At 40.2% G+C, this 25,768-nt stretch overlaps 1 protein-coding gene across 4 annotated transcripts in view; it reads right to left on the minus strand.

Moving 5' to 3' along the window:
- BICD1 (BICD cargo adaptor 1) overlaps window positions 1–25,768 on the minus strand; it is a 239,672-nt gene that overhangs the window by 18,733 nt on the left and 195,171 nt on the right. For 2 of the 4 annotated variants that reach the window (XM_047787258.1, XM_047787259.1), the window contains exons 6-7: window positions 21,359–21,510; window positions 17,588–17,795 (exon numbers count right to left, since the gene is read on the minus strand). In XM_047787258.1, the coding sequence (XP_047643214.1) occupies window positions 17,588–17,795; window positions 21,359–21,510 (360 nt within the window). Of the gene's footprint in view, window positions 1–16,301; window positions 16,496–17,297; window positions 17,796–21,358; window positions 21,511–25,768 lie in introns of those variants that run through there. The other 2 variants (XM_047787261.1, XM_047787257.1) reach the window with 2 other exon arrangements.

The raw sequence follows: 25,768 nt of genomic DNA on the forward strand, positions 1-25,768 counted from the left end.
AGAGCCGCTGAAGCCAGGTGTGACACGTGCAAAGGTCCACTTTTCAAATGCTTTAATATCCCTCAGAAGAGTCTGATTGGGTGCCACGTTGATGGGTACCACAGAAGTATTTCTCAATTAAACCAGTGTCCCTCCCCCCCACCACCAAGTGTAACAACAAAGGTATACTTTTACTTAAAAAAATTTTTTTTTTTTTTGTCTTTCTAAGGCTGCACCTGTAGCATAGGGAAGTTCCTGGGTTGAGCTGGAGCAGCAGCTGTAGGCCTACACCACAGCCACGGCCACGGTAGATCCTTAACCCAATGAGTGAGGCCAGAGATCGAAATTGCATCCTTATGGATACTAGTCAAGTTCGTTCCCACTGAGCCACAACAGGAACTCCTAGGTATACCTTTAGAATCAATCTCATCAGTTTGGGGAAGGAAACCAAAGTGTTAGCATGCTGCAAGAATTCAGCATGAACTCTGGAACTCTGCTCTTTCATAACACATAGACACCTCAAATTGTTCAAAACAAGTTTGTTCTGTTTATAAGGTAACGGGAATTTTCTTTTTTGTTGATAGAAACTATACTCTATGGTGCTGAAATATTTTAATATAGTTACTATTCAGAAACAAGAATTGCACACAATGAGCTCCAGTCCCAGTCATGGAGAGAATAATTTGTATTCTCTGAATTGAGAATCTCAGAGTCAGAGAAGCTCATTCAGTATTTATTCACAGCTGTCCACATAGCCTTATCAAAGTAGAGGAGAACCTACAGTTGTTAACCTAAAGATTGATTTCCCTGGGGCTTTTCTTAACTTTTTTTTGGGGGGGGCCATACCCATGGCATGCAGAAGTTCCAGGACCAGGGATCGAGTCCATGCCACAGCAGTGACCCAAGCTGGAGCAGTGACGACACCAGATCCTCACACATTAGGCCACCAGGGAACTCCCAACTGTGGCTTTTCTTATTATGTTTTTCTTAATATTTCTATAGACAGAAAACATCCATTATATGGCAGAAAGCTGCCATATAATGTCCCAGGGAATGCTTATAATTAGAGAGGTTTTTATAATAGAAGTTGTTATGTAGTTACAGTTAGGACAAACAGTAGAATTCAATAAACTAGTTGCCAGCAAATTAGATTAAATAGTGTGAGGAGCTGATGGCCATTTCCCCTGGAACACAATAAGGGAGAAGCTCCAACTGCTCATCAGAACAGAGTACTGAAGTTCCCGTCATGGCTCAGTGGTTAACAAACCCGACTCGTATCCATGAGGATGTAAGTTCGATACCTGGCCCTGTTCAGTGGGTTAAGGATCCTGTCTTGCTGTGGCTGTGGTGTAGGCCGGCAGCTACAGCTCTGATTTAACCCCTAGCCTGAGAACCTCCATATGCGGCAGGCGTGACCCTAAAAAGACAAAAAAAAAAAAAAAAAAAAGAACAGAGTACTAACCCTCCTTTTTGCATGGGGGGCTTTGGGACCTGAAGGCAGGGCCATGCCAATGGCAGATGGTTCTAGTACCTGACTCCTGGGCACACAGAATACCAAAGAAACTGAGGGTTAAGTGCTGAAGGTAAGTAACTGATGGCAGGTTTGTGGAATAAAGGCTCTTCTTTGACTTGGGAGGGAAGTGCATGCACAGGCAGAAGGTGGTAAGATAATGTGAAATTTTAAAATTCAGTATCTGGAGGAGTTCCCTGGTAGTTCAGTGGCTTAAGGTTCTGGTGTTGTCACTGCAGCAGCTCAGGTCACTGCTGTGGCTCGGATTCGACCCCTGGTCCAGGAACTTCTGCACGCCATGGGAATAGGCAAAAAAAAAAAATAAATAAAATAAAAAAAAATAAAAAATAAAATAAAATTCAGTATTTGGACTAGTTTGTCATTTGGGGGGAGAGGTTGGTTACTTCAGTGATCTATGTTCTAGAAACCAGTTCTAGAGTTGCCAGTCTTTCTGCTTGTTGATATTTTTTAGTGAGCAAAGTATCATTTGGGCAGGTTTGGGAGGAAGCTAGTTATTGCCAGGAATGTCCTGGGCCTTCCAGCCCCTTGTGCTTCCCCATGACCCTCCAGACTCAGTCACCTTCTGGAGGCCTCTACCTTCAGCACCACATGGATGGACTCTGGAGGACACAAGCATGATGTGATCACTTTTGCCCTAAATATGTAACAATTAGCCATATCAAATAAGTAAATATGGTTTCAGGTAATGGATATATTAAAGAAAGACTGTAGTTTTTTAAAATCCTTGAGATTTTAATTTAAAGATTTCAATTCCGCGAGTTCCCATCATGGCACAGTGGAAATGAATCTGACTAGGAACCATGAGGTTGAGGGTTCGATCCCTGGCCTTGCTCAGTGGGTTAAGGATCCGGCGTTGCCGTGAGCTGTGGTGTAGGTCACAGACTCGGCTTGGATCTGGCGTTGCTGTGCCTCTGGTGTAGGCCGGTGGCTACAGCTTTGATTAGACCCCTAGCCTGGGAACCCTCCGTATGCCATGGGTGTGACCCTAAAAAGACAAAACATAAAATACATAAATAAAGATTTCAATTCCCATGGGATTAACTTTTAATAGAACTCAAATGACTTTAAAGTTATAGTTATACTGAAAGAGTCAACATGGACTGAAAAATATGATCTAATCTAATATGCACATTCCTGCTGCAGTGTTGGTTTTCATGTTGACCCCTCAGTAATGGAATTATTCCATCATTTTATCATAGCTTATTTTGCTAACAATGTTGATGTTTTCAATATGAAATCTTTTTAGAAAATGCAAGTTCTAGATAGGATACCTGACAGAGGAGGGAGTAGAAGATAAAAACAAAAATAAAACAAAGATGCTAAAAAAAAGGGGGGGAGGGTAGTTCCCATCCTGGCTTAGCAGGTTAAATAAGTACACGACTAGTATACTATCTAGCATCTATGAAGATGTGGGTTCGATCCCTGGCCTCATTCAGTGGGTTAAGAATCCGGCATTGCTGTGAGTTGTGGTGTAGGTTGCAGACGCAGCTCGGATCCCACATCGCTGGGATTCTACCCCCAGCCTGGGAACTTCCATATGCTGCAGGTGTGGCCCTAAAAATACAAAAAAAAAAAAAAAAAAAAAGCCAATAGACCTGTGGCCATCACATGTTCCATTCATTAATCACTGCATTATTTTTGAGTGGCTCCAATTTGTATCATGGAATGGTTTACTTAGTACTGCCGGTATCTTCTTTTTTGTCCTGAAAAAAGGAAAACAAATGGAACTCACCCTAAAAGAGTTTGATGTGTTTCCAGTTTATATATAGTGTCATTAAACTCTGCCATTTAAAATTGGCAGGATGCCATTATAAACATTTTCCAGGCACAAACATTTTCCAGCTTTAAATAAATAACACAGGCTTTTCACAAGCTTGATTACACCAATTAAAGAAATTTAAGTTGTTTTATTGTTTTAAGAATATTTAAGAAATGTTTCCTAGTATATCTAAACAATAGGAATTAAATTCTTACACTGACAAGGAGACCTAGTAAACAAATAAATGAGATGCTAGAGAAGGGCATACAAACATTTAATATGTATCTATTTAAAAGAGCATTGCCACCAAGAGAAACAAAGCAGAATCAATTTGCAACAGCAAGCATTTAGCCCCATATTTCATTTTAAAAGACAACCTAAACATGTGAACCGTAAATCTTATTTTAAAATTAGATATTAGTGATTAAAATTCAGATTTCTGTGCAGAAATTATATCTAATTAAAACCATTGGTAAGTAAGAAGGTCTAGAACAGTTGCTCTTAGCCAAATCTGGCTCTTGAACTCTTTTTAATTTTTTTTGGCTTTTTAAGGCTGCAACTCACAGCAAACGGAAGTTCCTAGGTTAGGGGTCAATTGGAGCTGCAGCCAGCTTAAGGCACAACCACAGCAATGCCAGATCTGAGCCACGTCTCCGACCTACACCACAGCTCATGGCATTGCCAGATTCTAACCCACTGAGCGGGGCCAGTGATTGAACCTGTGTCCTCATGGATACTAGTTGGATTTGTTAGCACTAAGCCACAACAGTAGCTCCTGGCTCTTGAACACTTGAAATATGGCTAGTTCAGATTGAGAAGTACTGTCAGTGCAAAATACACACTGAATTTCAAACACTGTGAGAACAGACACAACATCTCAATTGCTTCTACTGATTGCATGTTGCAATGATAGCATTATAGACATTTGGTGTTAAAATGTATTATTAAAATTAAGTTTATGTGTTTCTCTTTACTTTTTCTCATATGGCTACTAGATTGTTTTAAATTGCTGGAGTTCCCTGGTGGCCTAGCAGTTAAGGACCTAGCATTGACACTGCTGTGGCATGTGTCACTGCTGTGTCAGGAACTTGAGCCCTGGCCCAGGAACTTCCACATGCTGTGGATGTGGCAAATAAATAAATTTTAGGAGTTCCCATCATGTCTTAGTGGTTAATGAACCCAACTAGTATCCATGAGGATGCCATGAGGATGCAAGTTCCATCCCTGGCCTCATTCAGTGGATTGAGAATCTGGCATTGCTGTGAGCTATGGTGTAGGTCACAGACGCGGCTCAGATATGGTGTTGCTGTGGCGCTGGGGTAGGTCTGCAGCTGTAGTTAATTCTACCCCTAGCCTGGGAATGTTTATGTGCTGCAGGTGCAGCCCTAAAACAAAACAAAAATTTTTTTAATTACACATTGTGTTTCTATTGCTCAGCTCTAGTCTAAAGGTGAAACAGTATTGTGGCTGTCATTTAATTGTTTGGCAAGATATATTTCTATTCTGCGCATGACATCTCAAGTTTTCTTAAAAGGTTTAGGTATATCTTCCTTTCCTCCTTCAAACCTCTGGATAAAAATAAACAAAGATGAATATTAATATGAAAAGAAAAAAAGACAAGCTATGTTAAGTGAAAAAAATAGCACGTATGTTTGTGCCAATGTCATTGTTAATACATACATAAAATACTTATTTATGAATATATATGCATATATTTAAGTGTATATTTGCTTCTATATGTACAGATGTTTCTGAAATCTGAAAAGATATCTGTATTTGGCTGGGCACAACTGTGGCAGAGAGAACTACTTTCTATTTGTATACCCTTTTGAATTTTGAACAGTCATTATCTACTGAAAAATATACTTAAAAACTATAAATGCACGTAAGAAGGAATAAGAGGGAGTTCCCATTGTGGTGCAGTGGAAACGAATCTGAATAGGAACCATGAGGTTTCTGGTTCAATCTCTGGCCTTGATCAGTGGGTGAAGGATCCGGCATTGCCCTGAGTTGTGGTATAGGTGGCAGACGCGGCTCAGGTCCTGCGTTGCTGTGGCTGTGGCTGTGGTGTAGGCTGGAAGCTGTAACTCTGATTCAACCCCTAGCCTGGGAACCTCCATATGCAGCAGGTGCAGCCCTAAAAAAGAAAAAAAGGTGCAGCCCTATAAAAGAGGGAATAAGAGAAAGTAGTAAGTAAGGAAAGCCTAAATATTTATATGCAACCTCTTACTCTGAGTGTATTATATGGGTTCATAAATTTTGCCCTCTAAAATGAATATTTTCTTATAATTGCCTTGAGTTTTAGTCATTTACATATTAAAACAACAAAATAAAAAAAACTCCAAATGATATACATGCTGCCTGGATTAAATAATAATAGAAATGAAACTTGAAAATTTTCCAAATTTTATTACATCACCTACATTAAACCACACCTGAAATGCACTATAATTCTGTACATTAAAACTGTATTTAGAGATGATAAACCAGAATAAAGCTGCATATTTTGAGATATTGTAGGAAAATTGGACTAATTACCAAGGGCCCAACAAATCGAGGTCAAATCGAGGTCTACTATGTGCCAAGTGCAGTGTAAGATCCTGTGGATTAAAAGATCAAGAAGGAAATTTTCTGCTCAAAAAACTTGTCGACTCATGGAGGAATCTGATTTTAAGACAAAATGTGAGGGTGTGTCTGTACTGAGACAAAGGGGACCAAGTGGCTAATTCCACCAGGTGTAGATAAGGAATCAGAATTTTTCAGAATTTTTATGCATTTATGCACACGGTGGTAAGATTGGTATATATGATACATACAGCCTAAACATTTTGCAAGAGAAAATAAGGAAGGGGAAAAAAAATCCTAAAATTCCAGAATATTTTCATATGAACCTAGTTATTCTGGATGAAAATCAAAATGTTCAACTACCTTGGAGGACATCTGATATTTATCTAAATAAGCAAATACTGAGCTATCTGGAAAAAAGTGAGATACATTTCTGTATTTTTCAGTTTTCAATTAGGTGTCTGTCGTTATAGAGATGGACAGATTCTAAAGAAGAGACCCATCTCCTAGATGCTGTTTGTATATTCCAACCCAATTAGGTAACTGTTATTATAGAGGTGGACAGAATCTAGAGATATGTTTCTCAGATGCCATTCTTTGCACATGCCAACCCAAGACCATTCTATGCTAAAAGACTTCCTGTAAAAATGGAATTGCTACTTGAAGAAATACTGAAAGAATTGAAAAGAAATTTGAGGGTGTTGCACATTTCCACTGTGAAATAAATCAGAACTAACCTAGAAGAGAGAAAAATACTCTTGCAGCATACATGATCCACTAAAATTTGAAAATTTAAACAAATTTTTGATTGCATATTACATTGGGGCAAGATAGAAAAATGTATGTATAAACATGTGGTTAGTAATTCTGTCAATTAGTTTTTGTTTTTTTCCAGCCACACCCATGAAGAAATTCCCAGGCCAGGGATCATATCTGAGCCACAGCAGTGATGATGCCAAATCCTAAACTGCTAGGGAAACTCCTGAATTGGTATTTTTGAATTAGCTTTTCCACACCAAGGGCAATAATAGGCTCTAATACCAGAAAATGCCCAAGCCTTCCTCTTGTAGGGGAAAATTCCATAGACGCTATGTTAAAACAAATATAAGGAGTTCCCACCGTGGCTCAGCAGCTAGTGAACCTGACTAGCATCCGTGAGCATGTGGGTTCAATCCCTGGCCTCCCTCAGTGGGTTAAGGATCCAGCGTTGCTGTGGCTGTGGCATGGGCCAGTGGCTACAGTTCTGATTGGACCCCTAACCTGGGAACCTCCATATGCTGAGGCTGTGGCCCTAAAAGAAAAAAGACCAAAAAAGAAAAAGCCTAAAAGGTCACAATTTTCGGAGTTCCCATCGTGGCACAGTGGTTAACGAATCCGACTAGGAACCATGAGGTTGCGGGTTCGATCCCTGGCCTCCCTCAGTGGCTTAAGGATCCAGCATTGCCATGACCTGTGGTCTAGGTTGCAGATGTGGCTCGGATCCTGCATTGCTGTGGCTCTGGTGTAGGCTGGTGGCTACAGCTCTGATTGGACCCCTAGCCTGGGAACCTCCATATGCTGTGAGAAGCGGCCCTAGAAAAGGCAAAAAGAAAGAAAGAAAAAAAAAAAAGATTACAATTTTCCACAAAATGTTGTTCACTCTTGCTATTTCAAGAATTGATCCCTGTGGGAAAAAAAGTTCTGTGGGGGGAGTGTAACACACAAAAATGAAGAAGCCTCTATAGGAAAAAATACACTTATAGGCAAAGAACCACTGAGGCTATTAGTTCAAGAAGTACTTCAAGTTGCACTTGCCAAGCTCTTTTCACAGACAAACCACTGGAGGATGAAGGGTTAGAATATGTTGTGTGTACATAGCACACACCGGCTTTTACCAATTGAACTTCTCTGACTTCAGACACTTGAAACATTCATATTCCTCCACCACCTCTCATCTTACATTTCATTAGACTCTGTAGGAGCTTCTTTCCCTCAGGTGTTATAGTAAGCAGATATGAGGTAGGAGGTAGATGGGCCCCTGGGCTGAGAAAAGCTGGGATTTGTTAGGCTGAGTAATTTGGGCCTTGCTTCTCTTTGACACTTCAAGGAGAAAGTTAATGGCAGGAGCTGAGCTCTGCTGGAGTAAAAAGATAAGATGACCACTCATAGAGTCAAGGAGACCTTCCCAAATCCACATATGCAAAAGGGCGATACCAGTCCACAGTAAGTCCTGATACTGTCCCATAACCCTTTGCTCTGGAATCCATCTTGGCCAAAAGATGCGCACGCATATCAGGGAGGGCCCTGGGTCTGGTCAGGTGTGAGAAATAAAAGAAGATAACTGGCCAAAGGAAAACAAAGACCTGGAAGAACCGTCCTGTATAAATCACCTGTATAACTGATTTAAATCACTTCTCCGGCTTGCTCCTCATTTAGGAGGACGCCCTCACCTGAGCTCCTCTTTTGCCTGTGTGTTACTGCCTTGCTTCCATCTTAAACTATTTCTCTGTGTGCTCTCCCACATGTTGTACTGTGTCTAAAATAATAAATTTTGTACCTACTTTTAGAGTCTCTGTCTCCTTGAAATATTCTTGCTTTCAACAGAGGGCAAGAATCAGGGCAACCTGGTTTTAGCCTCTAGCTAGTCTAGTGGCTAGGATCCCTGGTTTTTACCCAGACTGCCTGGGTTCAAGTCCTAAGCAGAAAAGTAAGATCTCATTTCAAGCCATCACTCCTGATGTCTCTCTGAGATCAGATAGGGTAGGGGTCCCTGAGAAAGAAAACCAAGCACGGCTTTTTTGACATAAAGGAAGCCATTTTTACCCTAAGCCATTTTGTGACCTAAGCCTGGCCTTGAACAGGTCTTAGTAATTAATGGTCTTGAGGGAACAAAGTAAAGCAGAAACATTGCCTGTTGTTAGGCAAGAGAAGTAACAAAAGCAGAGATGACCTTTCAGTTGTAGACTCCTAGTCCTGTGTCAGTGGTAAAGATTAGCCTGAAGCACTCAACCAACCAAAAGACTGGAACCTAAGGAATGATGGTGTTGACTTTTTCTGACCCTCGTGACTTTAATCAACTTAATCTCGGACTCTGCCTACCACTCGAGCCCCTTCAGGAATACTTCCCTGTTATTGCTTGGAGAGCCACTGCTTTGGGAAAGACTCTCGGCAGTCTTCTCCTTACTTGCTGCTGTAAATCATCCTTTCTCTCAAGCTTTGCTTGGTTTTGTCTTTTGGCTCAACACCCACCAAGAGGTGAACCCAGTTTTGGGGGGTAAACATCACCCACATCTAACCCATTCTCCACCTCGCTGTCAGGATGATCTTACATACTAAAGATTTGGTCCTCTTCTTAAAACTCTTAACTGTGTCCTTGGAATAAAGTCAGCTCTCACAAACCTGACCCCCTGTTTTCAAGTCCCCGCCTGCCTTTCCAGTGTCATTTCCTCTCATTCCCAAGTCCTGCTCCAGTTTCCAGCCCCAAGCTCATGGCCTTTGTGCAAGCTGACTTCCTTTCCTACAAGGCGTTTCTCATTACCCACACCTGCAGCCCCACTGCTGCCTCTTAAGGCTAGTCGTCTATCATGACCAGTGCTTGCATTTCTTCTGGAAAGACTTCTGCACCACCCCAACTCTTTTTTTATTTTTTATTTTTGTCTTTTTTGCCGTTTCTCGGGCCACTCCCAAGTCATGTGGAGGTTTCCAGGCTGGGGGTCGAATCGGAGCTGTAGCTGCTGGCCTATGCCAGAGCCACAGCAACTAGGGATCCAAGCCTCGTCTGCAACCTACACCACAGCTCACGGCAACGCTGGATCCTTAACCCACTGAGCAAGGCCAGGGATCGAACCAGCAACCCCATGTTTCCTAGTCGGATTCGTTAACCACTGAGCCACGACGGGAACTCCTTCACCACCCCAACTCTTAAGGAACATTGATTAATATCACTACTTATTTGCCTACCTACCTGCCTGATAGACCAGGAGTTTCTTGAAGAACAGAGGTGGTGTTTTACTTGAATATCATTACATTATACCAAAAGCCAAGAAAAGTGCCCGACACATAGTAGGTACACAAGTTATTTTGTTAAATTTTGACAGATGAGTGAATGGGAAAATGAGTTGATGAAAGAAATGTGGTTGTGATACATGCTTAAGAGCATAAGGCTTTGCAATGTAACAAACAGATGAGCGTTTACTTGTTTGAATGTAGGGAAACATAAAGGCAATTTTCACTAATAAACATGCGTGTGTCTACTGTTGACTATACATCTAAAGGGGTGACTACATGGTTAACACATTTTTAGGAGTTGCTTTAAAAGTTGGTAGGATCTAAAATGTCATAGAAAATTTTCAGATTTCAAAACAATACCATTCTTTCACATTCATTCAGTAGTGGTTTCAGAGAACGGGAGAGAAGTAGGGAGGGACAGAGGCATGGAAATGATGTGGCAAAGCAGTTGAGAAAAAGCTCCTATATGGAAAGCACAGGCTCAGGAAGAGCAAACTGCTTAGGCTATTACTTCAAGAAAAGAGTTCAAACTTGCTTTTTCAAGTTTGAAACTTCTTGTTTATCCTCTTAGATACTGTGATTTAGAAGAAATGCAGTTGGTCTGAGTCCAGGATTCCTGGTTCACAGCTCCCAAAACCCTAGAAAGGCTGAGAACGACCGAAGTGTCTCTTGTTATGTTAATAGATGACTTTAGGAAGCCCACCTAAGGGCAGAGGGAGGTTGCCTGGAGAAGCAACCCTAAATTAGAGGGTCTTGCAACCCCTAACCTCGGGAGGGGAGAGGCTGGAAGTTGAATCAATCACCAGTGGTCAATGATTTAATCAATCTCATGCTGATGTAATGAAGCCTCCATAGAAAACCCAAAAGAGCCTCTGGGTTGGTGAACACATGGAGACTGGGGGTGGGGTGGGGTGCTAGGAGAACATGCTAGCTGCACACCTTTCTCTGCTCCTTGCCCCTCTCATCTCTTCCCTGGCTCTTCCTGAGTTATGTCCTCTTATAACACACCCATGATCTAGGAAGTAGCAAATTAACTGAACTTGAAGACGGGGTCATGGGAACCTCTGATTTACAGCAGTTCAGAAGTCAGGTAACCACCCGAACTTGAGACTGGCATCTGGAGTCTAAGGATAGGGTCATGAGAAGCTCCAATCTATGCCTATGGGTCAGAGGCACAGGTAATAACCTGTGGTTTGCAACTGGCACATGAAGTGGGGAGGGGAGCAGCCCTGTAGGACTGAGTCCCTCAACCTGAGGAATCTGACGCCATCTCCAGGTAGATAGTGTCAGAATTGAGTTGAATTGTAGGGCACTCAGCCGGTGTCTGAGAATTGCTTGGGGTGGGGAAGCACCCCCAGCCCTGTGTGGCAACTGGGTCCAAGAACCTACCTTACCTGTAAAAATGATGCATTGTAGGTATTTACAGCAGAAATAACATCTCTTGCCTATGAATCACATAGATTCCTTTTACATATTCTGAGAGACTGATTTTAATTGTTGATTAAATTATAAATTTTATTATTTATACAGACATCAAGACAAAAAGTTGGGAGTTCCCATTGTGGCACAGCAGAAACGAATCTGACTAGTATCCCTGAGGATGCGAGTTCGATCCCTGGCCTCGATTAGTGGGTCAGTGATCCGGCGTTGCTGTGAGTTGTGGTGTAGGTTGCAGACGTGGCTCGGATCTGACATTGCTGTGGCTGTGGCATAGGCTGTAGCTCCAATTTGAGCCCTAGCCTGGGAACTTCCACATGCTGCAGATATGGCCCTAAAAAAAAAAAAAAGATAAAAAGTTGGCTACAAAGTAACCATTGATACCATGAAGATACACTATCTGCTGCCTGATTGCAAACTTGTTGATAGTCAGCAAGGCCTCTTTGATTCAAGTTCATCAAAGCTGATAGGCTCAAGTAGGAGGACACTGGAGTTTTTACACTGGAAAAGGATAAAGTCTAGGACAAAAAAGTCAACCAGCCATGGCCTGCAACTCTGGGATTTCAGAGGCGGAGGTAGCACATAGTTTGAACCACAGTCAGAGGAAAGGGCCAGACTTTTCCTCCATAAGGTTTTACTAATATTGGAAATCAATCAGTGTAACGTACTAATAAATTAGCACAAATCATTCTACCAGTTTTGAAAAGCAATGCTCTACCCTAGCGTTGATGTTCCAGAAATTAAGAAATTGTGCCTTGAAGAAGATGGGGTTTCTGCTGACCATCTCACAGAAATGAAACCTATTTGAAAAAAATTCCTTATATATGGTAAAAAAATATATTATGATCTGTATTTTATTTATTTATTTATTTGACCATGCCCACAGCATGTGGAAGTTCCAGGCTAGGCATCAAACCCATGCTGATAGGGATGGAGTAAGGTAGTTGTGGAAGTCCCCATAAGGGACCATAGATAGAAAGGGAAACCTAGGGAACTCTGGGAGATCATTAAATTAATAATTGCCCAAGAGGGCCATCAGAAGGAGGCCAGTTTGCGTGACTAGCGGAGGCTCAAGATATGCCTCAGGTCTTTGGGTGGGGGATGGGATGAGGCCTGTGTTCAGGTTCACACCAAGGGCAGGAGTTTAAGGACCACCCTTCCCCTGATTTGAATAAGCACCTTGACCAGTCCTAGTCTGACCTTATAGGATCAAATACGCTCTTACCAGATACCAAGGAGGCGCTATAAGGAGAAGTTACTACCCGAAGAAAGAGAAAGAGGTGGTCTTTTCCCACCTCCACTCCCCTTGGATTATAAAATTTAGCTCACCTCCTCAGGGCAGAGCTTCCTTGCCTGCCCGCTTGCATCTCTCAGCATTTTTCTTAATCTATTTCTTGACTATCTATCACTTTGTCTCTTGCTGAATTCCTTCTGTGGGGAGGCATAAAGAACCCAAACCTCAATAAGTCCAGACACTGGATGAGTGATTCTAGTTTAAAAACCATGGGTGTTAAGTCCCAGTCTGGGTTCTGGCTAGGGTCAAGTCATAAATGCTGTCAGTTTCAATGCCAGCTGCAGTGACAATGCTGGATCCTTAACCTACTGTGCAACAGGGAACTCTGTTATATTTTGTGTTTTAAATTTTAAATGAGATTTATATCTCTTGCAAGTTCTCAACCAAAGAATCTAAAATTAATTAAACTAATTTCATTTCTATTGATTTCATTACTTCAATAATCCCCAATAGAAAACAACCTGTAATCTGCTTATTAGAATTAAAATCATCTAAAAAGATATATTAAAACTATATTTTAGAAAACAATTCCTATCAAAAAATTCTGATAAATTAACAGGAAATTATCCTTTTAAAATGATGAGCATATATTGGTACCAGCCAGTAAATTTTATAATGAATAACTTATATTAAGCTCATAAATAAAAAATAATTATAAAATCCATTATTTCCCATGGGCTTAAGATATTTCTTGCATAGAACATAGGACTAGTTATATATGGTGTATTTTTCCTTTCTCAGCTTAAGGAAAATATTTCACATAGTAAAAGCATCATAAATAATGTTTAATTAATATGTCTTACCCAATATAGTTGAGCCTAGGAAAAATACATTGTCAATAATGCAAATATTTTTAGAAGCTACATTTTGGTATAGATGGTTAATCAGTTTTTACAGTAATTCATTTAACTAGAACCTTTTAGAAAAGGCTGCTTGGTTGATGAAGAATTTATTAATCTGGTTGGTTTCCTGATAAACAACTGAAAAATCCCTCAGACTATAACAAGTTTTATTTCTTGCCTCTTATTATTTTAACTTCAAATGAAAGGTTAAAAATGTAAGGTTCATCAATATGCTAAGATGTCCTTAAAATGTTTTTCTGGCCTAGTGATGATTCTGAATTCCACATTATTTATCACTCTAATCTTGCATATAGTAATCATTTCTAAGGCCTATGGCCTTTTTCCCACTCAAAGTTAAAGAATTTAAGAAACCATAATAATATTCTCATTCATGTGTGCCAATTAGCCTTAGAGTTGCAAGATGTGTATAGTGTGTATAAGTAGGAGAAAGATTCAGAATGTGTGAAAATGGGGAAAATGTAGGGCTTTTTATATACACTGATACACCCTTTTTGACAGCACATCAAAATGGAGCAAAAAACATAAAGATGTTCACACTTTTAACCCAATGATCTCACTCTTGAGAAACATAATGGAATAGATGAGAAGCTGAACACATGAGGATATTCCCAACAGCTTTTTTCCCCTTTTTTAATAGTTTCTTTCTCTCTTTCTTTTTTTTTTTTTTTTTTTTGACCGAGCCTGCAGCCTGCAGAATTTCCCAGGCCAGGAATTGAACCAGAACCACAACAGCGACCCAAGCCACTGCAGTGACAATGCTGGGTCCGTATCCCACTGCGCCACAATAGAACTCCCCTAACAGCATCTTATGACATAATGGAAAACCATTTAGTGGTTAACAAGAGAGAAAGTAGTGATTAATGCAATAATGACATCTGAAATAAAATTTATGATACAACCTTCAAAAATAAAATAAGACTAGGTAGTAACATAGAAAAGTTAATGATATATGTTAATGCTTTCCACAATGTAATGACAAGGATATAAAATAGATATTAATGTAAACAAGGATGAAATAGTCATGTACAAAATGAAAATTACTAATAATTATTATTAACTTTTAATCTTATACGTCATTTTAAAATTAAAATACAAAAAGGTTACTTAATCACAGAATTTCTCTTCTTTTTTTTTTTTTTTTTTTTTTGCCTTTTAGGGCCACACCCGCAGCTTATGGAGGTTCCCAGCCTAGGGGGCGAATCAGAGCTGTAGCCACTGGCCTACACCACAGCCAGAGCAACTCAGGATCTGAGCCACGTCTGTGACCTACACCACAGCTCATGGCAACGCCAGATCCTTAACCCACTGAGCAAGGCCAGGGATTGGACCTGCAACCTCATGGTTCCTAGTCGGATTCTTTTCCACTGTGCCACGACGTGAACTCCAGAATTTCTCTTCTAAGTTCTAAAAGACAGTGCTAAGTCCAGCTGCAACACTAAAATGACCTATGAGTTTTAAGTTAGGTGTGCTGATGAATGGGGAGCACTTCAGTGATCCACAGATATTTCAAGGTACCTTCCAAAGGGATCTAAGACAGAAGGAAAAGAGTTATGAAAGGAGGCACATCCAGGAGAGCTGTTGCTTTATTTTTAGGTGCACGCTTTGGCTGTTAATGCTCTCCCACCTCCTCTTCACCACCTCTGTTCTCTAACATTCTTAGAATGTTGAACTTGTGCTATAAATTTGCACACATCTTTTAATCCCAACCAACAGACTGATTCATGAATCAGAGAAAGAAAGTAGTAGAGATTCCAAGGCTTAGGTTTCCAAAAAGGAATTAAGGTAAAATTGAAGCAAAAAAAAAAAAAAAAATTCAGGGCAAAGGTGGCAAACTCAAAGGTTATATATAGTTGGGGCTAGAAGATAACAGACACGAGGTTGAGGATAAGTAATAGGAAGTGAGGGAGACGGGGGCAAGCTGCAGTTTGCCCTGTTTAAAAGCTGCAGCCACTGCATAGCTCCAGTAGGTTGCTGACATGCATGAATGCAGACCTAAGGCTGCCAGATATTAGGAATCATTCAAGGGAGACCAGAAATACACCTGTTCATGTGAAATCTCTTGGGTTTCTAACAGTGACAACTAACCTGATTTACTTTTTCATTCCCTGTGACAGCCTAAGAGTAGCTACCTTTGGGCTTGTTTGGTGGAGTTCCTATGTGCCACCTCTGACCTACAGTTAGCACGCAGGGATTTCTCAAAAGGATGATCTTTATATGTCAGAAGTCACATTTTCAATTGAGGCCCTTCATAGAAAAAATAAAAAGTATTTAAAAAAAATTCAAAACAGTGGTGCTAGTAAAGTAAGTTGTGAGCATACTGGTTAGTATAAATCAATAAGAGCTTACAAAGTATAGGAATATTATACTTTTTCCTCAATGTTTCTGGGAAGAGATCTTAGCGGATTTTACTTTTGCATCTCAATAACTGAGGAGACATTCTGAGTCACTACAAAAGGAGATTAGCCCAAAGAGCTTTTTCTAAAGACAGCTCCCTTTACTGAAATTACATTAAAGATGATCAGAACAAAGACAAAATTTGACCAAGAAGGAACTGCTATGAGCTACCAAACTGCAAATAGGATCCCACTGTGTGCCCTGTGTTGTGCCTGTTGCTAGTTTCCCTTCATCTAACCCATTCCTTCCAACTCTCATTTTCCATCCGTGGGTGTTAAAAGGAAGTCCCTGGAGACTCCTAAGAAATGACTGGCTGAGTAAAGAAGGCACGAGGAAGTGAAGAATAAAGGCGTTTTTACTTTAACTGTAGGAATTTACTGTCCTCAAAGTTAGACTCTGGGGATGGGTGGGCCTGAGAGGTTGGAAGGAAGGAGAGAGCTGTCTATTCAACTCATCATTTGCATCACATGCACCCAAGGAAAAAATGTTTACCTGGTGGAGCCACGGTTAACCTTTTTTCCTTGCTGAGCCGGTGCCCTTGGATGAATTCACTCATGGAAGGGGGGCCCTTCAGAAGAAATGACTCTGTGGAGGTGGGATCAGGGGGAACTCTTAATAAATTCTGTAGGTAGGAAGCCCCTGAAGTCCTGGGACGGCTCTGATCACAAAGGGAAGGTGAAAATTGTCTTGCAGGAGATCCAAGAAAATACATATAGGAAACAAAAAAGTTTTACTTTAATTACCTTTCAAAGCCTCACCAGTGACAACATTATTATATTGGCATTTAATTTTTTTAATATGTAAACCAAGATTTTTCATTAAATATTTAGTTTCCATAGCAGGATACAACCCTATTTGGAAACTGTACTGGATACTGGAAGAGAGATTTATTATAGTTAGTTTGAACTACAAATAGAAAATATTTATATTGTTTGATTCTTTACTGAAAGTTCCTACAATAAAAATTCTACCATCAACTGAAAATACAGGGTAAGTAATTCAATATCCAGGACTCTGGAAAAAGGTTATAAAATCAAGCCACTAAAAACCTTACAAGTGATTTTTTTTTTTGAGCAATATTCATATACCAAATGAAAAAAAAAAGCACAAAAACCTGCTTAAAAAAAAAAAAGACTATACATATTTAATTTCATTTGCCCTAAATAAAGACATTCCTTTGAGTCAGTCATCAGTTTTCGGAATATGGACAAAATTCCCCTAAGAACACACATTCATATCCTTGCCCCATTAGAGAGAAGCTGGTAAATAGCACCATTACCAGAGGTACAATGGCTTTTAAAATTATCACCCATGTAAAACATAGCTTCATTCTTAATATTCACCTTTTTTCTACCCAGTTTTAGGTTGGAGGTAAGGGAGAAGCAAACTTATGCATACAAGGAACAGCAAAAATGTTAACAGACACTCGAAGATTATATTATGGTTAACCAAAAGGTGGGGTGTGGGTGACAGAAAGGAATAAATAAATACAATTATCAAAAGGTTTTAATTTGGAAAAACCGACATTGGCAAGGCCCATTTATACACCCACTCCCAGTTTTTCTCTTCTTTCCCTTCCTCCATCCTCCACAATACGAGCACATTAATTTTTGCAGTTAACTAACATCTGGCCACTGCACCATACTATGAAGATCGCTGCATGCATACCTTTTCCTCTGAGTGCCACTGCTGACCCGAATGTTGGGTGTCTGTGGGCCCTGACTATGCAGGAGGTAAGTGTCTATGGTGGGCACGGTGACTGATGCCTCCCCACTTACTTTAGGGCTGCCGATCTTGCTCTTCCCAAGTTTGCCTTTGCTGCGTCGGGACTGCTCATGGTCAAACTCTAAGTCCTCCAGCCGCTGGGTCAGGGCGAGTTTTTGCTGGATAGCCATTCGTAACAAAGTGTTTAGAGTCTTCTTCTCATCCTCTGCAGCTGCTAACTGTCTCTGCATCTCATCCAATTGTGTGACATATTCATCACATCTGGAACCACAACAGAAAAGTGGTCAGGAGAAAATCTTGGTGAAATTAAATTTGGAACTTAAGAAGTTGAAAATAATGAATTTTACTGGAATTTTAGATATTTAGAACAATGGTCTTCCTAGAGCAGAGTGGAAGTAATCCATTACTGTAGAAAATTAGAAACAGAGTAGGTTCGATAACTGATAATTCATCTATACAAGGAAGTACACATGGGGACATTTTCTTTCTTTTTATGTTTTTAAAGCTGCACCTGGGGCATATGGAAATTCCCAGGCTAGGGGATGAATCAGAGCGGCAGCTGCTGGCCACAGCCACAGCCACGCCAGATCCAAGTTGCATCTGGAACCTACACTGCAGCTCATGGCAATGCCATATCCTTAACCCACTGAGCAGGACCAAGGATCAAACCTGCACCCTCATGGATACTAGTTGGGTTCTTACTGCTGAATCACAATGGGAACTCCCATATGGGGACATTCTTAACAGGTGGTATCTTAAACCTCAGAGACAGAGTTATTGTGGGGGCTGATCCACGGTGGCAGAAGAACCAATGTTAAAGTCGCAGGTGAGGTTCACAGCACTGCAGATGTGTTACATTAGCTTTTTCTACTGTGTAATGTTGTATTCTTAGGAGGAGTGTGACAAATTTGTTATAGTCTATGCCTGCAGCATGCAAAAGAATAATAATATTTATAAAATGTACTTCTTTATATTTATAGGTTTTATTTTAATTGAGTATAGGTTGTAGTTGCTAGTACTTTGAATATGGCAGATTTGCCTGAATTAGAAACCTGAGTATTTTCAGTGATTTCTCAACCAGATGATTAACCAGTAGGAGTCAAAAAACCCCCAAGATTTGTGCAGGGTTTGATACGGATATAGCCAGCTGTCAGAAACACCTTTATTCAGGTCTGATGCTCATGCTGCAGCAGGAGGATAAGCTCAGTGGACTTTTTCCACCAAAAGTAACACCTGAACACATGTACATTTGGAAGGAAGAATTATTCATATAATTTATTCAGAAGTTTTTTTCTTCCTGAATTTATCTACCCACTAAGAAAGTAATAACTTTCTTCAAGAACCAGCAGATGGTTACCGACTTTCTGGAATTATCCAAAATGTATTATATCAACTTTGAAATAAACATAAGACTTGTAGTATTTTAAAGATAGAATACTTTAGGAGTTCCCGTTATGGCTCAGTGGTTAACGAATCTGACTAGGAACCATGGGGTTGCGGGTTCGATCCCTGGCCTTGCTCAGTGGGTTAAGGATCTGGCGTTGCTGTGAGCTGTGGTGTAGGTTGCAGACGCGGCTTGGATCCAGCTCCGATTAGGCCCCTAGTCTGGGAACCTTCCTGTGCTGCAGGTGCAGCCCTAGGAAAAGCAAAAAGACCAAAAAAAAAAAAAAAAAAAAAAAAAGACAGAATACTTTGTAGTCAAAGAACTTGAGATCCAGATGGGTCTCATTATCTTTAACACTGTATGTCAAGAAGCACAGCAGGAACATCATAAGAAAAATTGAGGTTTAGTAAAATAAAATGCGGATTTCAGGATTCCAGATTCATTTTAATCGGTCACATAGCAATATTTTAAAAAATACTACGGAGTAAGGCAGTTGCTGTAATTGAAAAGACAAATTTCTATGAAAATGCATTATTTGGGGGTAATAATTCCTATATAAACCAGATTGAGACTTTTAATGTCCCTTTAAAAATGTTTTGATCTCTTTTTCAAAGAAGGTGGCTTTGTGCACCAAACCAGTTCTCTACCTTACCCCCCGCCCCCCACCAGTGGCCACAGGTATGCTCTACTCCCCAAACTACTGTGCTCACACCCAGAAGTCAGTTCCCTTTGGTTCTCCTGTGCCCCTGTGGTCCCTGAGGCACTCAGCCTTCTCACAGCTATTTCCAAGTGTCAGTTGCTAAATTCGAGCTTTTTGTCTTCCTTTTTTCCCCCCCAGGCTAGGGATAGAATTGAATTGGAGCTACAGCTGCCGGCATACACCACGGCTCATGGCAACACCAGATCCCCGACCCACTGAGTGAGGCCTGGGATTGAACCTGCATCCTCATGGATACTAGTCAGATTCGTCTCCGCCGTACCACAACAGGAATTCCCAAACTTTTCTCTTTTGACACAAAAAGAAAGCTGGATAGATTCCAGGGCCCAGGATTTTTTTTAACACTTACCTCCGTTACATGTAACATGTAATTTATCGAATCTGCAAATAAAGCATAACCAAAGTTTTGCTTTGTGAATTTTGTACCAAGTTTGCATCGTATAAAGTATATAACTATTTTTGCTTTGGCCTTGAATTGTGACAGCAAAAAGGAGATGGCAACACTACCCTGAAAATCTCAAGATTTTGAAACACTTGAATCAATACTTCTTAACAATCATGAAGATGAAGTTTAGACATTGTAAAACACATTGGTGCTTCATAATATAACCGGTGGGGGGAAAGTAGTAACTAATATTTGTCTAAATAATTACTGCGGCAGTTTGAAAGATTTGGTGATATAAAGTCTAAGTAGTTAGCTGATATGATGAATATTAATCTTCATTATTAAGCTATTTTTCTCACACAAATATCTGCTAATGATAAATACTTTTTTTTTTTTTTTTAAACAGCCTCACTCACAGCATATGGAAGTTCCCAGGCTAGGGGTCGAATTGGAGCCGCAGCTGTTGGCCTACGCTACAGCCACAGCCACAGCCATGCCAGATCCGAGCCTCATCTGAGACCCACACTGCAGCTTACAGCAACACCGGATCCTTAACCCACTGAGCAGGGCCAGGGATCGAACCCACGTCCTCATAGATACTAGTCGGGTTTGTTACCCCTGAGCCACAATAGGAACTCTGATAAACATTTTATGTAGTTTAGTCACAGAAATAAATGTCACTGGCAATAATGTAATATTTAGCTATTTTATGACATGGGTCCCCCCCTTTTTTTTACTGCTTTTTTTGGTTGTTGTTGTTTGTTTGTTAATTGGTTGATTGGTTAGTTTTTGCCCCCAAACACATAAGGCTCTAGAAAAAATATCTATCATATTAATTAAAAAACACTTGTATGTAAAAGAATTGTTTGAACCGGTGTATCCAGGAAATGGCTCTGGAAAAGAGCATGGAAGGTTTCATTTTGGATTTGTCAGAGTGTAATCTCATGTATTTTCTCTACACTTTGCCCTTTTAGATAGCAAAATAAATAACACTCATTATGGGAGTTCCCATTGTAGCTCAGCAGAAATGAGCCCAACTAGTATCCATGAGAATGCAAGTTCGATCCCTGACCTTGCTCAGGGGGTTAAGGATCAGGCATTTGCCATGAGCTGTGGTGTAGGCTGCAGATGTGGCTCGGATGCTGTGTTGCTGTGGCTATGGTGTAGGCCAGCAGCTGTAGTTCTGATTCAACCTCTAGCCTGGGAACTTCCTATGTTGCAGGTATGGTCCTAGAAAAACAAAACAAATAAACACTCACTATGCACGAAGATTCACCTGTGCATTTTAAAGTCTTTTCCCATGTACAACACCTAATCTTGGAAGTAAAAACTATTACCTTGTTGCAAACATTGCTCTCAGGGATGAGAAAGTTGCTGCATCTTCTTTCAAAGCCTTCAGTTCATTTCTAAGTTTCGTCATCGTTTCCGTCACCATTGCCTTTTCATTTTCATATTTGTTCTTGAGGTTAGCTAAAGCCACCTCAGCTGTCTGAAGCAGAAAAATCACAATGCTTACAATTTTCATATCAGGAAATCTATCATACAGATTTCTTGTTGCTGGGTCTATTACTTTCTTTCATGAATAAAAAGTGAAATTGACTAGGTTGAATGTTATATAAACATATATGTACTTTGGACATAGGGCAATTTTTAAATATCAAAACATAAATGTGAATCTATAATGTGGACAAACTGCTCTAGAAGCTAGCTGTGAGCCGAGTCACTATCAGGAGATAAGGAAACGATAGTACTTCAGTAACTATTTAATGCAGATTATTGAGCCTGTGGGGTTTTCATATATGAAGAGAGCCAAAATGAAACTTTATACAAGAAGGATTTTATCAAGGGGAAATTAGTGGGAAAGTACAGCTTTCAACAGAAACACAATAGAACTCAAATATTCTTGCGTCACCTGCATTCTGTGGGCCTGAAACAGAGACTAAAAGACACAGGCCATTGCAATTTATAAAATGAATGTGAAAAACTATGAATCCATATTATATGTTTAAGGAAAAGAATTAACAAAGAACCAGTTATGTCCTAAGTCTCTGTATACAACTTCTTCAAAACAATAAATTATAGTCAAATTCTTCTTCATAATCTTCATAAAAGCAGAGTTTCCAAAATGTAGAATGAATTAAAATATCTGACTTTCATTCAAAAAGATACATGTACCCCTATGTTCACTGCAGCACTATTCACAATAGTCAAGACATGGAAACAATCTAAATGCTGTTGACAGATGAATGGATTAAGAAGATGTGGTACATATACACAGTGGAATACTACTCAGCCATAAAAAGAATGAAATGATCCCATTTGCAGCACCATGGATGTAACTAGAAATTATCACACTAAGTTAAGAAAGTCAGAAAGAGAAAGACAAATACCATATGACATCACTTATATGTGGAATTTAAAATATGGCACAAAACAGAAACAGATAGACATAGAGAACAGACTTAGGGTTGCCAAGGGGGTAGGGGTAGGGAGGGAGACAGACTGTGAGTTTGGGGTTAGTAGAGGCAAACGATTACATCTAGAATGGAGAAACAAATATATATGTATATATACATAACAAAGTCACTTTGCTGTATAGCAGATATTGGCATAACACTGTAAATCAACTATATTTTAATTAAAAAAATTCCATTACTAATGAAAAAAGTCCATTAATCATGGGATTACCCTGGAAGACTACCTTGGTTTTTAATTTTTTTTTTTGTCTTTTTGCCTTTTCTGGGCCCGCTCCCACGGCATATGGAGGTTCCCAGGCTAGGGGTCGAATTGGATCTGTAGCCGCCGGCCTACGCCAGAGCCACAGCAACTCGGGATCCGAGCCATGTCTGCGACCTACACCACAGCCCACGGCAACGCCAGATCCTTAGCCCACTGAGCAAGGCCAGGGACTGAACCTGCAACCTCACGCTTCCTAGTCGGATTCGTTAACCACTGCGCCACGACAGGAACTCCTGAGACTACCTTGGTTTTTAACATTTCTTTTTGTGCTTCAAATGAACAACTTCAATCTTCTTATACAAAGTACCAACTTCTATAGAGATAAATGGATTATTTTTAAATTAAAACAATGTTCATTAATGTTTTTTTCCAAAGCCATAACTTAATATTTTTGATTGGATTTAAATTCAGATTAAAGTGAGAGGTTGCTCATAAACTACTTTAGTATGTTCTGCAGTGCCATAACTCAGTAGAATCTTTCTAAATATTATAGATTCAGAAAATTACACAGAATGCAGAAACTGACTTGGGGAAAACGGCAGTTGTTTGATTTTTTAAAAATTTAAACACATAATCATTTAGAACAGATAGTTAAGTTTAAATGGTGACAACGTAGATGTAACAAGTTTGTAAACAAGTGGCGCTACATGGTCAGTTATCTAAGGGGAGAAGAGAGGAAAATGATAGAAGAGCAAGATCTGAAATAGAAGTACAAATTCATTTATTATTTGTGAAAAAGTCCCCCAAAGACTCAGCATTGTTTGCAGATTTTTGTCAACAGGGCTGCATAAAGCTTTTTTGGAATTAAGAAAGTCTAGGTGTCTATACAACCCATTAGAAGGTTTGCTGACATCTGCATTCACTATATTCTCTCAAAGTTGATTTTCTAAATTAAAAATCTTGTTTCCAGCCATGAGATCTAGATCTAAGATACATTATTTACTTCCTTTGCAATGTTTCCATAAATTGGATTACAGCATGGATAACATCAAACCATAATTATCTGGTCTATTCTGACATCCCTGGTGAGTCCTTTTCTGGAAGGCAGGGACCATGTATCGGCCTTCTTTGAATCTTTAGTATCCGTCGCAGTTTTGTATACACAAGTTCCTTTATAAACATTTGCTTATTTCATCAGAAGATGCTGTGTTTACCAAAAACCTAAGGAATACTAAAAGATTCACAGAGAATAGAGAATGCTTGTTTTAATAAAAACAGGATGGTTCTCTTTTTTCCCCATGACAGAATTCTCAGCTTAGCCATAACAATAAACATTCCACAATGTCTAAATATAGTCATCCTTAGATACCTGAGCTATTTATAGCACACAGCATCACAGCAATAGGCCTAACATTAAAATGTAAACTAAAGGCATGGCTAGAAATGTGTTTACATTTAATTTACTGAGATTGTAAGGGCTGCGACACTAATGTAATACAAACGGTACTACAAACCACTAGGAAAATAAAAATTTAGCCAAGAATGCTTTGCACTGCTCTGAATGCCTACGGCACTGTTTATGCCATTCTAAAGTGCTTGATGACAGGTCCTATCCTATAAATAGTTACAGGCATGTGCTGTAATTCTTCTAGATTATGAGTCACTTATTTTTACATCCCTACTTACTACCTGCCATGAAATACATAATCGATGAATGCTTATTCACAAATTTGTCTCTTTTGGCTGATCAACAATGCTTATCTATATTTCTGTGTCAGTGAAGCATCTTGACACTTTAGATCTAGGTTTCTAGGTTGTTAATACTCAACCTCTAGGAAGAAGTCAAAAGAAGTTATTTGAATGGCTTGACCAAGAATGTCCAGGATAGGGAGTTCCTGTTGTGCACAGTAGAAACGAATCTGACTAGTATCCACGAGGATGTGGGTTTGATCTCCGGCCTCACTTAGTGGGTTGGGAATCAGGTGTTGCTGTGAAATGTGGTGTAGGTCACAGATGCGGCTCAGGTACCATGTTGCTGTGGCTGTGGTGTAGGCTGGCAGCTGTAGCTATGATTCAACCCCTAGCCTGAGAGCTTCCACATGCCTTAAGAGTGGCCCTAAAGGAGTTCCCGTCGTGGCTCAGTGGTTAATGAATCCGACTAGGGACCATGAGGTTGCAGGTTCGATCCCTGGCCTTGCTCAGTGGGTTAAGGATCCGGCATTGCCGTGAGCTGTGGTGTAGGCTGCAGACGTGGCTTGGATCCCGCGTTGCTGTGGCTGTGGCTCTGGTGTAGGCCGGTGGCTACAGCTCTGATTCGACCCCTAGCCTGGGAACCTTCATATGCCGCAGGAGCGGCCCAAGAAATGGCAAAAAGCCAAAAAGAAAAAAAGACTGGCCCTACAAAAAAGCCAGAAAAAAAAAAAAAAAAAGAGAGAGAGAATGTCCAATATATCACGTCCTTGCTAAAAGTTGTCTAAGCCTTATCTAATATGGCATTGGTTCCATCTCTGGCCTCACTTAGTGGGTTGGGAATCAGGAGTTGCTGTGAGCTGTGGTGTAGGCTGGCAGCTGTAGCTGTGATTCAGCCCCTAGCCTGGGAACTTCCACATGCCATAAGAGTGGCCCTAAAGGAGTTCCTGTCGTGGCTTAGTGGTTAACGAATCTGACTAGGGACCATGAGGTTGCAGGTTCGATCCCTGGTCTTGCTCAGTGGGTTAAGGATCCGGCATTGCCGTGAGCTGTGGTGTAGGCTGCAGACGTGGCTTGGATCCCGCGTTGCTGTGGCTTTGGTGTAGGCCGGTAGCTACAGCTCTGATTCGACCCCTAGCCTGGGAACCTTCATATGCCGCAGGAGCGGCCCAAGAAATGGCAAAAAGCCAAAAACAAACAAACAAACAAAAAAACCCCCAAAAAACAGAGTGGCCCTACAAAAAAGCAAAAAAAAAAAAAAAAAAGAATGTCCAATATATCACGTCCTTGCTAAAGGGTGTTTTTATCTAATACGGCATTGGTTATTCATGACCACTAAAGTATTGGGTCTTTGGAATGTAAAAGGATATGGTAACAAA

The sequence above is a fragment of the Phacochoerus africanus genome, chromosome 7 (assembly GCF_016906955.1).
Source record: "Phacochoerus africanus isolate WHEZ1 chromosome 7, ROS_Pafr_v1, whole genome shotgun sequence".
Classification (NCBI taxonomy): Eukaryota; Metazoa; Chordata; class Mammalia; order Artiodactyla; family Suidae; genus Phacochoerus; species Phacochoerus africanus.